The following is a 17,010-nucleotide window of genomic DNA, read 5'->3' as shown; positions in this document are numbered from 1 at the left end:
AATAAATTTGTTTATATAATAACACATTGTGAAAAACAAAAAATATGTTCAAATGATATAAAGATATAATGTATGGTAGAATAAATTACCTATTAAACAATATGGATATAAAAAGTTGTTGAAAATTCATAAATCTCTAAATATTTGTTTGTATACAATCTTTGTATTTTTAACCTACATATCAAAATTAGTAGTTTGGTTTTTTTATTTCAACTTTAGATAATGAAACACATAACTTACTATGCGTTAAAACATGTTGTCTCAAAAACAAATCAAACTATCTATAGTGATTTAGTTTTTATTAATGTTCATTGCAAACCAAACATAAAGTTAGAATTTATTTATTTGAAATTAATTATTTTATCTAAATTCATGTGAAAAAACGTTACTTACAAAAGCTTAACACTGATAACTAATACAACATATTTATATAAAACTAAACTATATATCTATGTTTGATTGAATTTTTAAGTTAAAGTAATTATTAAAAAGAGAAAATAATTGATTAAAAAGGAAAAAAAGTTAATTATAAAACTACTATTGATAAAAAGGGAAATGTATTTAATAAGAGAGAGATATGGGAAAATTGTGTAAGAAGTTATCTTATGTGATGCCATGTGACATTGAAAAACTTTTATTTATTATATAGTATAGATAAAATAAAATAGTTTTAAGAAATTTCTTTTTCTATATTTCATATATTAATTTTTTTTGTTTCGTATATATTTTTTTAAATTAAAATAACATATATACACACAAATAAAAAAAATATATTTCAATATTTTAAAACTAGACACATCCAAAGATATGGTAACGCATATCTCCTTTTAAGTTTCAGTAGACATCTTGTTCAGCCTAAAACTTAGATCGTCCATAACGTTAAACTTTCGTGTTAGCATGCTACATCAGATTTCAAACCATTCTATAAAACCTATAATTTCTCATAACACCAAACCTCCTTTTCATCATTCACATCATCATATACTTTACATTTATTTAATATAAAATAAAATAGTTTTAAGAATTTATTTTCCTATATTTCATATATTAAATTTTTTGTTTAGTATATATTTTTTTAAATTAAAAAATATATATATATACACGCAAATAAAAAATATATATTTAAATAAGGTAGTGCCAATCAAACGAGCAATTTGAATTCGTTGACCACTTCTCCTTCCACCGATCCAAGTAGGCACCAAAATTGCCTACGCGCAAAGAATCAAGAACCATTTTGACCAACCGGTCTCAGACACTTTTCAGCATGAAGAACCTTTTCAAGAAACCATCATAGACTAAAGAATATGACACTTTTTAAGCCAAAGTAGTCTGATTGGACACTAACATTAATATAACTTTTTACGTTACAGTCGCTTGTTGATATTCAAGTATCTGTTAAACGAATGAACACAACAACCCTATTTTCTTAATGAATTGATACAAACAAAAGAATTTACGTGTCTAGTTTGTGTTCTTTCAGCTAACTTAAATGAATGGAAACGAATAAGAACAACTTTGTGTTTGTTTTATTTCGTTACTGCTCTATCCTTTGGTGCACAATCATTAGATATGTCTGGACTACTCTTACGCCTTGTTCTTGAGTTTTTTAACCAATGAAAGAAAAGGAAAGGAAGGGGAAGGATAAGAAAGAGAAGGGAAGGGAATGAATTTTTTTTTAATTGGGTGTGTTATTGAGTTGGAAGAAAATTAGAGGAAAGGAAATGATAACTATGTTAAAAAATAGTTATCCTTAGTAATAATTCTATTTTTGGGAGGATAACTTATTGGGAAAATACATTAATTTAACCCCTCCTAACTCATCCTACTTCTTTCCTTTCCATCATAAAAAAAAACTCAAGAACACTCATTTTTAACTATCCTTAGTTTTCCTTTCCTTTCTCTCTTTTAAAAAAACTCAAGAACAGAGCGTTAAAGCATGAATGAAGTGATATATCCAGCAATGTTTACTTAAAAAACATAAAAAGGTAAAAAAAAAAGAAGAAAATTTAAAATTGCTTTATTTGGTAATTGATCATTCCATATTGTTGTCATTCTTTTGATCATTAATGCTTATTTTCCTGTTCTTTCATTTCGTCCTATCAACAATAAACAGTTATTGCAACAAGACAAATATTAATAAACATGTTTATTTAGAGTGATTTTGGTTTGATGAAATTTTACCAATATTCAAAAGAAGTTCGGTGTGATTCGATTTCCAGCTTGATGCAATTTGATTTTTGAATAAGGTGTAAATGAAAAAGAATTGAACTATACTTTTCAATTAGGATAACGAACCTTTGATTATTAGTTGGGGTCGTTATTTCGTATGGTTTTATCGGTTAAATTGGTTTTTAGTTCGGCTGATACCAAAGAGTATGAAAATATAATTTCAAATAAAAAATTGTGTTTTGCCTAGTTGGCTAGGAACACGTCTTGACATTTTGTTTTTATAATTAGGGTGTGTTTGAGATTGCTTATTTAAGGGGGTGTTTGGTACAGAGAATGGAATTGTAGAGAAATGGAATAGAGAAATGGAATTGCAGAGAAAGGGAATTGGTCTGGAGAATGAGAATTGACTGTTCTGTTTGGTAGTACTGAGATTTCAGTAGAGAAATATAGCTGAAAATCATTTCTCTTGTTTGGTACATAGAAAATAAACAGAGAATTATATCAACTTTATCATTAGCACAAGTATTTTTTTCATAACAAATATTTATTAAAAAATAAAAAACATATAAAAAGATGCATAAATTCCAACCAAAATATGCATTAATCAAACCAATTCACATACAAAACATAGTTTTTAAGCAAAAAACATCAACCATAGTTAAAACCAATTCACATACAAAACATACTTCAACCATACACAACTATCCCATTGAACCATCGGTATACAACTCGACCATCTCAATTTTCTCTTCTATTGTCAACGCAAGAAAAGAACGTCCTAGATCCACATCTTTACCAATCAAATGAGCTGCTTTGAACCGTTTTTATCATAACTCACAATATCAGTTGTTACACAATGAATTTCAAGTAAACACCAGAAGAGTTTATAACCCATGCTAATGCTTTTTTTGCATGCTAAAAGAGTCCCTATCGACCAAAGGATTTCCTCTCCTGTACTACTTGGATGTCATTGGCTATCTCATTATTTTTTCACTTTCATGCCAACCTGCGCAAAAAAGTCTTTTGTGAGATAGGTTTCATTTGAATCAAAGCTAACTCAAAGTCTCAAACCCATTTAGATCCCTATATTTGGTGTAACGTTTATGTCAATGTTAAAACTTATATAACACATCACTGACTATTTTTAGGCTACCACACTATCATTTGACCAATTCAATCTCAAAGTTAACATTTTACTTCAACTCAACCTTTTAAGAGAAATACCCTATAGCACTAAATTGCATTTTTCATTGATTACCAACAAATAAAGAAAAGCACATGAATAAGAATAATAACTTGAGAGAACAAAACTAAGAATAAAGAAGCTTACACTTTGAGCCTCATACCCAAGTCTTGCAAGAACCTGCAATATGATTTGCGTAGATACGTTTCCTTCTTCAAATCAATGCCATCTGGTCTAGATGGTGAGTTTTCTTCAATTTCTTTTCGTGAAAAGTACCACCGACCACCATGTTCTTCCAATTTATCATCAGAATGCATGTATGGCCCGCCATCGTACATACCAAAATGCATTGGGTCGCTTGACAACAAAGCATTCATTGCTAGCTTCTGCCCTCTCTATTACTTCCTATAAATAAATGGCCAGTTCCCCTAATGCTCCTCTAATTGGCTGGTTCACAGGACGCGTGAAACTGATATCCGATATCTGCATTGTATATACACCAAGTTACTAGCATATTTCAGTAAGCAAGAAAGAATACAACAGACAATTTCTCAAATACACATAATTCTCCCTAGTTTAGACGAGCTTAACATAAGCGTTTTAACAAGAATGAGAAAAGTAAAAGCAAAACAGAATGGTTACAAGAAGTAAAAAATCTTTCAGAGTTTCAGTATCTATTAACTTAAATAGCCAGACCAAAATAGATTCTAAGCCTGCATAGCATCCAAGCTCTAAAACAGACATCTGTAAGACTGTAACTTCCTACAGACTCCAATAGACCGGACATGAGATGCAAAACACACACATTGAAGATCATCAATGCATGAAAATTGCATAAATAAAACAGGTTTGAAAACAAAGCATAACCAATGCACTAGGTTTAGAGCAAGCACAGGGTGTAGTAACAGTGGAATTGAAGTACAGAATGGCAACGGTGCATGTAAATACAAATACACTTAAGCATACACAATCAAGAATATTTCATTACACTTAAAACAGAATAATCAGCACATACAGATTGTAGATGATGCATTGAACTAATAACAAAATAAGATCGAATCATCGAAACTCGGTCCCTAAGATTAATCCAAGTGGTATCCAAAACTCACTATTTTGTATTAAGCATAATTACAAAAACCTTTAAAAACCTGATATAACTATAATCGGCTATAATGCAACTAAATGTACTTCTAATCTTCAACTGACAAAAAGTTAACGAGCCTCGGCCATTAAGAAAAGGATAATTATGTTATCAATTTAAGGCAATGACCTACAAAAATTATAACTTTTTGCTCCATTAAAGAGAAACCTTTGAGGGTCTGTGATTATAGTTATATTATACCCCCTTCGAAATCGACCAATTGATACAATCAATCAATTTACAAACAATACATCTACTGCAAACTATTTATTTCAAGAATTGTAGCAAACCCTAGTTCTCTAATTAGAGGACGCATTCGTAAAATTGAAAATAATAATATGATTTGCAGCATCGATTTCGGTCAAATTAAACGCTGTGACATTGAATTTGGAAACTGGAATCACATAAAGTTATTAATTTTGTGCTGGTGCCCTAATTGATAAGACAAAGAAAGGGTTTTTATGTATAGCGAAGATATTAGGGCAAACAAAAGGCAAAAGTGAGTGATAATGATAAGAAGTACGAAAGAAAGAAAGAATTACATACCGGCGATTAGTGTATTGCAGTCTTCCCGTCGTTGCTTTCAGGCTGTGTGTGTGTTCCTTAATGGGAGAAATGAACGTCGAGAAATCCAATTCTCCGCTTTTTGTAGAGAAACAAAATCAGAGAAATGGAAATGGTTTATTTCCATTTCTCACCTCTTTCTTTCATAAACAAACAAGAGAATTCTTTCCAATTCCATTTCTCACCCCTCAATTCCCTCTACCAAACACCCCCTAAGTGAAAAAGGACTTTTGGTTAAAAGACTTATAAACTCATGAAATTTTGAAAAGAAGTTTTTAAAAAATGTTTTGATTAGCTTATGTGTTGGGGAAACCAAAATGACCAAAAGGGACACTCTTTTTAAAAGGAGTGTAATGAGGTTTAAGGGTGAGAGGGGTGTAATAGGTAAATCAAACTCATTAAGTTAATAAGTTATATATTCCTAACTTTTCAAAACCCCTTTATTTTGCTTTACCATAAGTTAAAATCCATAAGCTCTTATGATTTGTCAAACACCTTATATACCTTACTAACTTTTTAAAAAGTTCATAAGTTATGAAAATAAGGAATCACAAACACCCCCTTAATAGTTAATATCAAAGAGTATGAAAAAACTGAAAAGATAAGTATTTTAGGGATAATTACATTTTTGATTTTTTTCAAACTCCCTCTTTTTTTAAATTTTCTTAACTTTTTCATACAACATTAACTTTTAAGAAAATTACACCATAAAATAAAGTATTTTTAATCTTTTAATTAAATACTGTATTTTATAATAGTTTTTTTTGTGTTGAAATTAATTTTTTTGCGTTAGGATTATTTGTCTTCAAAATTTTTGTACTGGATTTTGTGTTTTATTTTAAAAAGACTAAATGAGTGAAAGTTTGAGCTTTAAGACTAAACGCCTTGACTAAGAAGATCATCATATGTCATATTCATAATCTTTCTTAAGCTAGTTAATCAAAACATCATAAAAAAATCAATGTTATATACAATAGTAACCTTTTGTGAAATCTTGGTTAACAAACATTAGATTCCAAATTCTTAATATTATTTTTTGTTAAAAGAATAAAAAAATTAGAATTTAAGAAAACAAACTGTCTTTAACTTAAAAAGGTTAATTATATACTCCCTCCGTCTTATTTTAAATGTTCAATATTTCATTTTTTATTGTTCCAATTTAAATGTCATTTCTATACATATAAATTCAATTTTCAATTGTGCCCTTACTATTACATATATTAGATGTTTCATTTTTTAGCCAAGGAAAAAAAATGGTTTAACCATAATAACTTAAAAAACATTATTGTCATTTTACAGTTCATAAAATAAAATGATCAAACATTTCTTAATTTGTGTGTTTTGGGTCTCATGACATTTAAAATGGGGCGGATGGAGTATTTAGCTAGTATTACTTCTTTTTTTCAAGTTGAACGGTAAGAAGTGACTTACCATTTCACATGACTCAAGTTCGCTTCGTGTCTTATCATTTAGTTTCAACGGCACTCGGTGATAAAGAGCGACATGACAAATAAGTGAATACCTTTTGAGAAGTGTTCATAGACGTTGATCTTAGGTCAGGTTTCCGGTTCAAGATTTATCTCATCTTATTTTCTTTTAAATAAATTTAGAAATTAGATTGACAAGTTATGTTATGTTTTGAGTCATCCGTGTGTTGACCAATCGGACAACAAGCAACCACCATGGCATTGGCAGCAGGAGGCATCAAAGTTGCAGCCATCAATGGATCACTTCGCAAAGCTTCTTACAACGGCGGCCTACTCCGATCTGGTAGTTACTTGAACACATGTATGTTTCATTGATATCTGCAGTTAAAATATGATCTATCTGGGTTACTTTAATTGCAGCGATTGAGTTGAGTAAATCAATAGACGGAATGACGATCGAGTACGTGGACATTTCGTCACTGCCGATGCTCAATGCAGATCTCGAAGTCGACGGTAAATATCCGCCGGCGGTTGAGGCGTTCCGTCAGAAGATTCTTCAGTTTGATGGCTTCTTATTTGCTTCTCCTGAATACAATTACTCCATTACTGGTACCTCATATTATTATTAATTTATTATCTGTTTCTTTTTGTTCCAAGTGTTGTCTGTTGCTTTCAAATCATATTAACTGAAATACCCATATGAAGGGCATGTTTGGGATTGCGTTTGAAAATTGTTTATTGACTTATCGGTGTTTTCAAAAAGCCAATAAGTTTAAAGAGATGTTTGGGATTCCTTATTTTACCTCCTTATAACTTTTTATATAACTTTTTATTAATTTAATAAGTTACAAAAGTGTAACTTATGGACATTTTCCTCTCACAATATAAGCAATTCCAAACACCTTATTGCTTTCTAAAAAGTTAATAAGTTATAAGTTGGTAAACATAAGTAATCCCAAATGTGTCTGGCAATCATAAAAAAAGTTTCTTATTTTAGTTTTTTGAAAGGGCTAAAAAGCAGTTTTCAAAAGCCCAAAATCCTGGCTTTTCAAAGCCATAAGCATTTTTCAAACTCAATCCCAAACATGCTCGAAGTTAAATTGTGGGTTTTAAATATCTGGTGCTGCAACTGCAACTGCAAATAACTGGTAACTCAACGACGCCGAAGAACGATAACTTTGTTTTCAGTAGGTAGGATCGGTTTTGCTATTCAAAAGGGGGTGGCGGTGCAGCTTGTTGTCCGCTTACCTGTCTCTCTATTGTAATTGGAGTCTTTTTTTAGTTAATTGAAACCTGTTTTAATCTTAAAAAAATAAAAATTCATTAGTTCGACTGAGTTGTGAGTACATTAGTTTGGTGAGTATGTTATTAGTTAATAGTGGTTTGTGTTACGGGTCAGAAAGGGTGCGAGTCAAAAGGGTCGATTCAGAAACTGTTATTTTGGTTCGGGTCGGGTTGGGACGGGACAGGTTGATTTAAAAAATGTTCTTTTTTTTACAAAAAATTACTTTACATTTCAGCGTAGCTTCTGAGTAATGACTTTTTGGTTTTGGGAACCGGTTACGTGCTTTCAGGCGTTGGTTGCGCGTAAACTGGTTTCGGTATGCGGCTGCGCACGAGGAACTGGTTATGTGAGTTCTAGCGTTTGATTTCGGTTATGCGCATATCAGCGCCGGGTTGCGTGTTCGGACCGAGTGGCTCGCCCGATGCATCGTTACGCGCATACTAGCGTCGGGTTTCAACATTGGATATATTCAGAAGTTATTATCTTTTATCTCAACTTATTTATGGGTTTCAGGAAGAAATACACCATTTTTACCCATTTTGAAAAATAACACCAACCCATTCTGATTTGTTTGAATGATAATGCCAACCCATTCTAACCCGTCCGAAAAATAACACCAATCCATTCTTACCCATTTCATTAAAATGGACTGTCTCTATCAACCCACTCTGTCCCATTCTATGAGAAACAACCACATATATTAACCCGAAATTGCTGAAAATCCACCGATATCAACCCTGTTTTGGGATGGTGGGTCAAAATTAGGGGTGGCAAATGTGACCCATTGGGTTGAATGAGTTGTATTAAAATGTATATAATGGGTCAGAATGGGTCAAACTAAAAAAAGAATCTGATTGAAACGGGTTGACATTTCTTGAGGGTTTTTTTTTGTTAATGGAACGAGAAAACGGAGGAAACTTTTAGTACTTTTACTTTTTTAGTTTTTGATTTATATTTCGATTTATGATTTTTTAATTATCTTTTGTGAATTTTTCAGTGAGGGGTTTTTGAAATCTCAACCCATTTTGACCCCATTTCAACAACCCCTCATTAATAATCCAAATAAATAATCAAAAAATCATAACTCGAAATATAAATAAAAAAACTAAAAAAGTAAAAGTACTAAAAAATTTCCTTCGTTTTTCTCGTTCCACAAAAAAAAGAGAGAGAAATGTCAACCTGTTTTGACCCGTTTCAATCATATTCTTTTTTTAGTTTGACCCATTCTGACCCATTATATGCATTTTAATACAACCCGTTCAACCCATGGGTCACATTTGTCACCCTTAGTCAAAATTATTAGGCGCGATGATTAATAACTCATTCTTTGGCACATGTGTATGTAATCACTTGGACAAGTTTTTATTTGAATAGTTATTATCAGTGTGATGTATATCATGATTGATCATTCATAATGCTTTGTTCATCTTCTAAATCTCATACTTGCAATGTTTATGTTTCATTGATCTAGCACCTTTAAAGAATGCAATAGATTGGGCATCAAGGCCACCAAATGTGTGGGCAACTAAGCCTGCTGCTATCATAAGTGCCGGAGGGGGCTTTGGTGGAGCTCGATCGCATTACCATCTTCGTCAAATTGGCGTTTTTCTTGATCTTCATTTCATAAACAAGCCTGAATTTTACATAAACGCGTTCCAGCCTCCTGCAAAGTTTGATAGTGATGGTAATTTGATCGATCCTGAAGCTAAAGAACGGCTAAAAGCTGTTGTTTTGTCTCTGAAAGAATTTACCTTGAGACTCCAACAAGGTAATTGATGATGGATTTGCATGTTACTGGCTCGAGTGTTTTATTAAAATAAAATGCATAACATCATATCTTTGAATTTTTTATTGAAGTTTGAATTGTTGAAAGCAAATTGGGTGTATTTCTAATGGACACATTTTGCCATGTGACATTGTGGTTTTGTTGAATCTGTATAATATTACTGGTGCAAATGTAAGGAAATCATTGCATTTGAGATCAAATGTAACCTTCATGGGTCCAGACTCTGGACCAACATTGGTTCGGTCCTCTGAAAAAGGGATGCGGGTGGTACCATGGAAGGCCCGCTCACTCGTGAACTTCTCGGGCACTAATGAGACCAAACACTTGATGTTGATTTCATATATGAACACCAAAGACTTGATGTTGATTTCATATATGAACATCAATATGCAGCATGTCAAGTTTGAAATTAATGTAGGCCGGGTTCCATGTTAAATGGTCCTGATAACGCGGTTTTTGCTATACTTCGAGAGGGAAAATGAGAGGAGGATGTTTCATTAACCCCCCGAACCGCCGCGGGGGGGGGGGGGGGTGTTATGAGAGATGTTTTGCAAATGGTATTGAGTGCCACTACTGAAATGGGTACTGAATGAAAAATTTTTATAATGCAGTACCGGTATTTTATCAAATTTTTGCTTTCGGTACCGTACAAATGATATTCAATTTTCTTAAAATTCAGTATGGTATACGGTACCGATCTCATCACTACTCAAAACAACCTAGTCCTCTAGAGAAACCATTTTTAACTTTTTACTTAAATTTAGAAAAATGTAATTTTGTTTTCTAATAACTTCATATATAATACCTTATATAAATTGAATATGTCGTTCGATTAATTTTTATCTGTATTAATTATGATATACTAGTAAAGGAGCCCGTGCTTTGCGATGGGGCCGTATGGGGGGCTTTTAGCGATGGTGTATTTGTTACCTACAGGTATATGCATGCGACCAGTTGATCAATCAAACCAGATTCAACAATCGTATTACAACCACAAAATTAAATTAGTGTCATATAAGCATAGAGTGCTTTACATTTCTAAGTTTGTCTTTTTTTTTTATTATAAAATATATTAATTGAACAAAACGATTACAATAAAGTGGCAGAGAAACGGGCAATGAATAAGATTGAAATATATTGAAGATTATAAGTTATAAGCTGCAAAACATTTAACATGCCTAATCTCTACTAAATTTCATTACCTGCAAACCAATGATTGTTACTGAATATGCATAATCTCTATTCAATTTCATACCTACGAATCAATGATTTTTCACAAAAATATCTAACTATGTTTTCTATCGCGTTGCGCCGGGGCAGCTAGCAAAACCCCCGCGTTGAAACTCGGGCGCTGGTAAAACCCAAGCTTTACAACGATGAGTCGAAACGAATTCGATCAGTACCGGGTGCGTTCGTTACGATATAGACACTATTGGTAAAATTTGTGAGTTAAAACCCAAAAAATTAATTCGTCAAATTAACATATAAAAACATTAATATATAATAAAACAAAATATTTAAGACGATGTTCATGGACTTTAAATAAGGCCGCAAGTCTGCACGAACTCGGTCGGTTCCTTTTAGATTTGTTAGGGTCCCGGAACTGAAAAAAATTTAACGTTTGGTCGGTTTCCATGGCGTTTATTATGGTACCAAACTTAAAAATTCACCACCAATACGGTGCCGCCAAGTGGGCCAATTGGTCAACTGCGGCACCAAACTTGTTAATTATATATAGTATTAATTATATATGGTAATAAGTAGATATCCTAAACCCTAAACATGTAAATGTTATATGACTTGTTAAATTTTTAAAAGGTCATTTTTTTTCCGAACGGTGACTTTCACAATTAAGCTAGCACTGCGCGACTAAGTCGCGCCCCATCACCCCACTCAGGCCAACTATGTTGACATAATCGGGATTCACGCTGGCATCCAATTTGGCTTGACTTTCCCGGTAAAACCCAGTTTACTTACCCCGCCCGAAGGCACGACATGTTTTAATGCTCTAGAAAAATCCGGTCGGAATCAGGATTCGAACCCGGGACACCCGGGTCATCCATCATGTTCCTGGCCATTGGGGCAAGCCCCTCTGGTTTAAAAGAAGGTCATGGTCATCGTTTTTCATCACCTGTATTTTTTTATTTTAATTAAAAAATCAATTTTGATACTTTCTTTTTAAAAATAACTCATTTTAACATGGCTCCATTTTAGTCCAAACACATACTTTCCAAAAAACTGCACGTACTGGCCCAAACTCATTTTGCTAAAAATAGGTAATGATTTATTTTTTTTTATCAAATAATAACTATCAAAATACACAGTCATAATTTTATGTCGATTTCTCGGCATCACAGACACACATTTAAAACTTAAATAAAAGAAAATAAAACAAACAATGTACTTATAGCTTCAAGTTGATGATTAAAAGGGAACACAACAGTATGCAATGTATCAATACATAACAAATTGATAAGAACATGCCATCCCCACTTTTGTGAGGTGATAAGGTGGTTAATTTGTGAAATAAGAGTGTTTATGGATTCAAACTCTATATAGTGTAAATATTACATATCTTATAAGATTCTTTTTGAAAGATGACATAAGTGTACTAACCATAGATTCATATACTTTAGAGCATTCACATCCGGTTCTCCATCTCTATCTCTATAATTACACTACATTTTTCTTTTCTGTTTAATTAAATAATACTTTTATCATTACAGTTTTCTCTCTCTTCTATTCACAACCAATCCAACAAATATTAAAAAATAAATAGGGGGAAACAATATTCCCCAAATTTACAAAAAATCACTATATTCTCTCTCCATCCTATAATTTACACTCACAGTTATTCAAAACCTCACCCTATAATTTAACAATTCTCCTCACATAATTATGGGGGATGGGATGGGAATGCTTAATAGAATTGGTACCAGGTATCGAACACGAACTCGTTAATTTGGCTAACACCCAAACACGTTTGTTATATTGAGAAACTTCACAAAACTCAATTACCCAATTACTGTTACAATCTCTAACCCCAAAGTACGGGTATTTATAATCTAACATATCACGTTTAGACTACAACTAGGATTGCTAAATAATAGGACATAATAATTATACTAACAATTAAATCTAAGCACATTTAATTGTTTATAATTATCCACCCCATATTTAAATCATGTTACTTACCCTTGCACGCCAAATAACGCCTTGAACCGAAATTCCCAACAATCACCCCCGGAATTTCGAACTTGAAACTGACAAGTCTTCAACTCCAAGTAATTCCCGCATCTCCTTGAATTTGATTCTCCCAAGAGCCTTCGTCAAGATATCGGCACATTGCTTAACACCACTAACATGCTCGACACTTACCTCTTCACGATCAACACATTCTCGAATGTAGTGAAACCGAGATTTAATGTGTTTGGTCCTTCCATGGAAAACCGGATTCTTCACGAGAGCTATCGCTGATGTATTATCGATACGTAACGCCACTGCTTGAATTTCCTTGTCGAATAACTCACTTATCAAGTCTTTTAGCCAAACCGCCTGACACGCGGCTGCGCTTGCCGCAATGTACTCTGCTTCACACGATGAGAGTGCAACCGTACACTGTTTCTGAGAACACCAAGTAATTGGTGAAGTCCCAAGATAAAACACGTGCCCCGTAGTGCTTCTGCCATCGTCTTGGTCAATGTTATGGCTACTATCACTATAACCAACTAACACGTTTTTCCCACGAGTGTAAGAAATACCAAAACAGAGAGTACCTTGAATATAACGAAGAATTTGCTTTATAAGAGTTGCTTGAGATTGCTTCGGGTTTTGCATGTACCGGCTTACGACTCCGACCGAATACGCCAAGTCGGGACGAGTTTGTAACAGGTACCGGAGACACCTAACAATCTTTCGATATCTCGTAGCATCAAAATCTTCTTCGTCTTCAAATTTAGAAACAATTATACTTGGATCCAATCTCGCTTTTAATATGCTCCGAGCCGTATCCAATATCGTGCGGTTCCGCCTTTCTGTTAAATGACGAATAAACCCCTCATTTTCAGAGAACCGATTGAAATCATGAGAAGTAAATTCTCCCCCTCGATCGGTTCGAAATGTCTTGATTTTCTCACTATTTTCCGCTTCCACCATGACTTTAAATCGCTTGAAGGTGTCGAAAGCTTCACTTTTTTCCTTCAACAGAAAAGTCCACATGAAACGAGAAAAATCATCTATCAAGACGAACACGTACCTATTTCCGACTAAGGTACTAGGAGTAATAGGCCCGCATAAATTTCCATGGATTAGTTCCAACGCTCGGGTTGCTCTAAAAGTCGCCGACTTCGGAAACGGTTTCCTCGTTTGTTTCCCGACTAAGCACGAGTCACAAATTTGATTTTCTTGATCAACTTTTGGCATTCCAACGACCATATTATTTTTCACCATTTGTTTCATAGACTCAAAATTTAGGTGTCCTAGTCTCGCGTGCCAAACCCAATTCTCATTATCAATCCGGGCTTGTAAACACACGGGTTTCCCCGTCTTTAATTTTATCGTATAAAGACGATTCTTGGATCGAGTAACCCGCATCAACAATTTTCCTTGATCATCATACATCAACAAGTAATCATCTTTCATACGAATATCACAACCACTTTCTGTTGCTTGCCCAAGACTAATAATATTACTTTGAAAACTAGGAATATAATAAATGTCGGTCAATAATTGTTGCTCCCCCGTTTTACCGACTAGCAATATCGAGCATTTCCCGCAAATATCAACATAAGACCCATCTCCGAATTTAACTTTGCCTCCAACACGCTTATTTAATTCAGAGAAAAAAGATAAATTACCCGTCATATGGTTGCTCGCACCGTTATCCAAATACCACAAGTCTCCATGTAATTTGGCCTTCTCATCCTTCTTCCCAAGCTTATACAAGTCTCCATGTTGGACAGAGGATTCTGATCTCGGACTCTCATCTGGTAGTTCAATTCAGCCCTGTCCATTTTCTTCAGTTTTTCTGACCTCTTTGACTTGTGAAGTTGGATCAGTCTCCAACTTCTCTTTTCTTTCAAAAATTTGAACCCATCAGCAGCCTGTTCTTGCAGGTACTTAGATAAGTCATTCATCTGTCTTCCTGCTGATCTGTCCCTGTTCCTGTAATCATACAAGTGAAGTGTGGCCATCCTTCTTAATTGATCTTCATTATACTCACGAAAGTCACTTCTGACCACAATCTCCCTTAGCATTCTGCTCTCCATAATCACTTTTATAGAATCAGTAACTGAATCATAGTACAGCTCTCTGGGTAGATCCACATCAGACTGTGGTCTTGTTCTTTGTTGTACTGAGCTGCTTGATTCCCCTCTTCCTGCTTGGCCTCTTTCTCTTTGCAATCTTTGATGGATTGGAGGTCTGAATGGAATTGATTTCTTGGGCTTTTGAGGTCCCAAGTTGAATGTCTTCACATATATTGCTTCCACCATCTCAGTAGGAAGGTTTGCAATCTCCACTATGTCATGTCCTGCTACCTCCAGCTCAATTAACATTTTGATCATTCCTGGAGTTCTTGCTAGTCCAGCAGGCACAAATCTGCCATCAGAGTAATATATGGGATTTTCTCCCTCCCTTAATGCTTTTTCCCACTCATCCTTCTGCAGATAGAAAAGAGTCTTCAAGTCCTCTTTCTCCAACACATTAAAGTCTTCTTCAGTCATCCCTCTCTTGTTTGTCATTATGTTTCTTAGGATGCTGATCATTTCCTCATTCTCCCAAGGCATAAATGGTTCAGTTTCTTGTTCAGGTTTGGCATCATCTTGAGGGATAGGAATTTCAACAGGTTTGACTTGCTCTTTTTCCTTCTCCCTTAAGGTCTGAATTCTTCTTTTCTTCTTTGGAGGCTCATTAGATAGTTCTTTTTGAGTTGTGCTCTCAGTATAGACCCTTTTCAACTCTTTCTCTTTCCTTTTGGAATATTGGTCAAATACTCTTTTCTCAGATTTCTCACAACCTCAGGCTTCATGTCTTTCTCAATCAAATACCCACACATGCCATCATATTTCTTCTTTAATTCTTCCAATTCCATCTTATCATCTTGTTTCACAAACTTTTCTGCAACTATCTCTTTCTCACTGTTATAAAGATCTTGAATTTGTTCAGCAGTGTATTTTTCTAAGGCAACTTCAGGATAGCCTCTAACCTTCAAAAAAGTTTTATAATGCTCAGTATTTTTCTTTCTCTTCTCAACTTTCTTTAAGACTTCCTCTGCATTAATTTCAATGTTTCCCCTTTGAATATAAGTCATTTCAGCTTGAGGGGTCTCAGCAGTAGAGCTTATATCAACTTTTTTACCTCCTTTGTTGGTACATGATGTCAGTAGTTCAGTATATAGTGTCTGTAATCGAGTTAGTAATGTTTTGTATTTGAATTAAGCGAAGTTGAGTCTCAAGTTCGCCTGATATGGGCGAACTTGTTAGATAAGCGAAGTTAGTACAACTTCGCCTGAACATACCAGGCGAAGTTGTCGTCTTATATATCGGCTAGGTTTCGGCTGAGTTAGGAGTTAATCATTGTATCGAGTTTACGAGTTCTGTAATCGGTGATTGATATCACGTGTTTCCAGTTGCAATACAACGAGTCTTTGTTAATTGTAACGTGTGTTCGATCGTGTTAGCTAGTATCGTCTTCTACGCTCGTAACGTCTTACGTAGGGATTCCGCACCTACGTAGAACGAGATATTCCGTGTAGATCCGGCTGGGAACCTACAATTGGTATCAGAGCTTTTGCTCGTGATTGTGTGGTTCGGGATTATCACGCGGGTGTAGAAATCGTTCCGTTCGACTATTCGCGGGACGAGTTTACCGAGTTTTTGTGTCCTACTCACCTCCCACCATCATAAACAACCCATTACACCTTCACATACCTCGTAAAATCCAGAAATCAAACCTGCAAAATCAACGTGTTCATCAGGCGAAGTTGCCGCTACTATTCGTAGGGTTTAGGCGAAGATATAAGGTTAAGCGAAGTTATCCACAACTTCGCCGAATCAGGCGAATTTAAAAAAAGGGAGCGAAGTTCAGAATCAGCGAAGTTCAGACTTAAGCGAAGTTATCCACAACTTCGCCTACAGTACTGTTAAGAATAAAATTTTCATTTTTCGGGTTTCTTTGTGTTTCGTGAAAGATGACTTCAATAAATATTACGGAACTGGTGAAGATGGAAGTGGAAGCGGGTTCAGCTACTAAGGCACCGAAGATGCTAAAAGGAACCGATTTTGTGGCGTGGAAGGATCGGTTTGAACAGTATGTTAAGTACCAAGATGCTAAGATGTGGGTGTGCATTCAAGATGGTTACATTCCACCAACTGCTGAGTATGAGGGTCGTGATCAGATTAAGAAATACAATAAGATGGAAGAAGAAGAAAAGAAAATGTATGAGGCTGAAAGCAA

General features: G+C 34.4%; 2 protein-coding genes across 2 annotated transcripts; one reads left to right on the top strand and one right to left on the bottom strand.

Moving 5' to 3' along the window:
* The first annotated feature begins 6,700 nt into the window (after positions 1–6,700).
* LOC143567889 (NADPH:quinone oxidoreductase-like) lies at positions 6,701–9,726 on the top strand. Its single transcript, XM_077054171.1, has 3 exons — positions 6,701–6,827; positions 6,905–7,093; positions 9,241–9,726. The coding sequence occupies exons 1-3, from the start codon at positions 6,740–6,742 to the stop codon at positions 9,543–9,545; spliced, it is 582 nt and encodes a 193-aa protein (XP_076910286.1). The 5' UTR covers positions 6,701–6,739; the 3' UTR covers positions 9,546–9,726.
* A 3,066-nt stretch (positions 9,727–12,792) lies between these two features.
* Positions 12,793–14,418, bottom strand: LOC143567906 (uncharacterized). Its single transcript, XM_077054187.1, has one exon. It carries the CDS (start codon positions 14,416–14,418, stop codon positions 12,793–12,795), a length of 1,626 nt encoding a protein of 541 aa, XP_076910302.1.
* Positions 14,419–17,010: the final 2,592 nt, after the last annotated feature.

The sequence above is a fragment of the Bidens hawaiensis genome, unplaced genomic scaffold (genome assembly GCF_021521415.1).
Source record: "Bidens hawaiensis isolate Kalapana, Puna unplaced genomic scaffold, B.hawaiensis_p1.1 tig00023694_1, whole genome shotgun sequence".
NCBI lineage: Eukaryota > Viridiplantae > Streptophyta > Magnoliopsida > Asterales > Asteraceae > Bidens > Bidens hawaiensis.
Note: the sequence above shows the minus strand (reverse complement) of the source record. Positions and strands in the feature narration are given on the sequence as shown.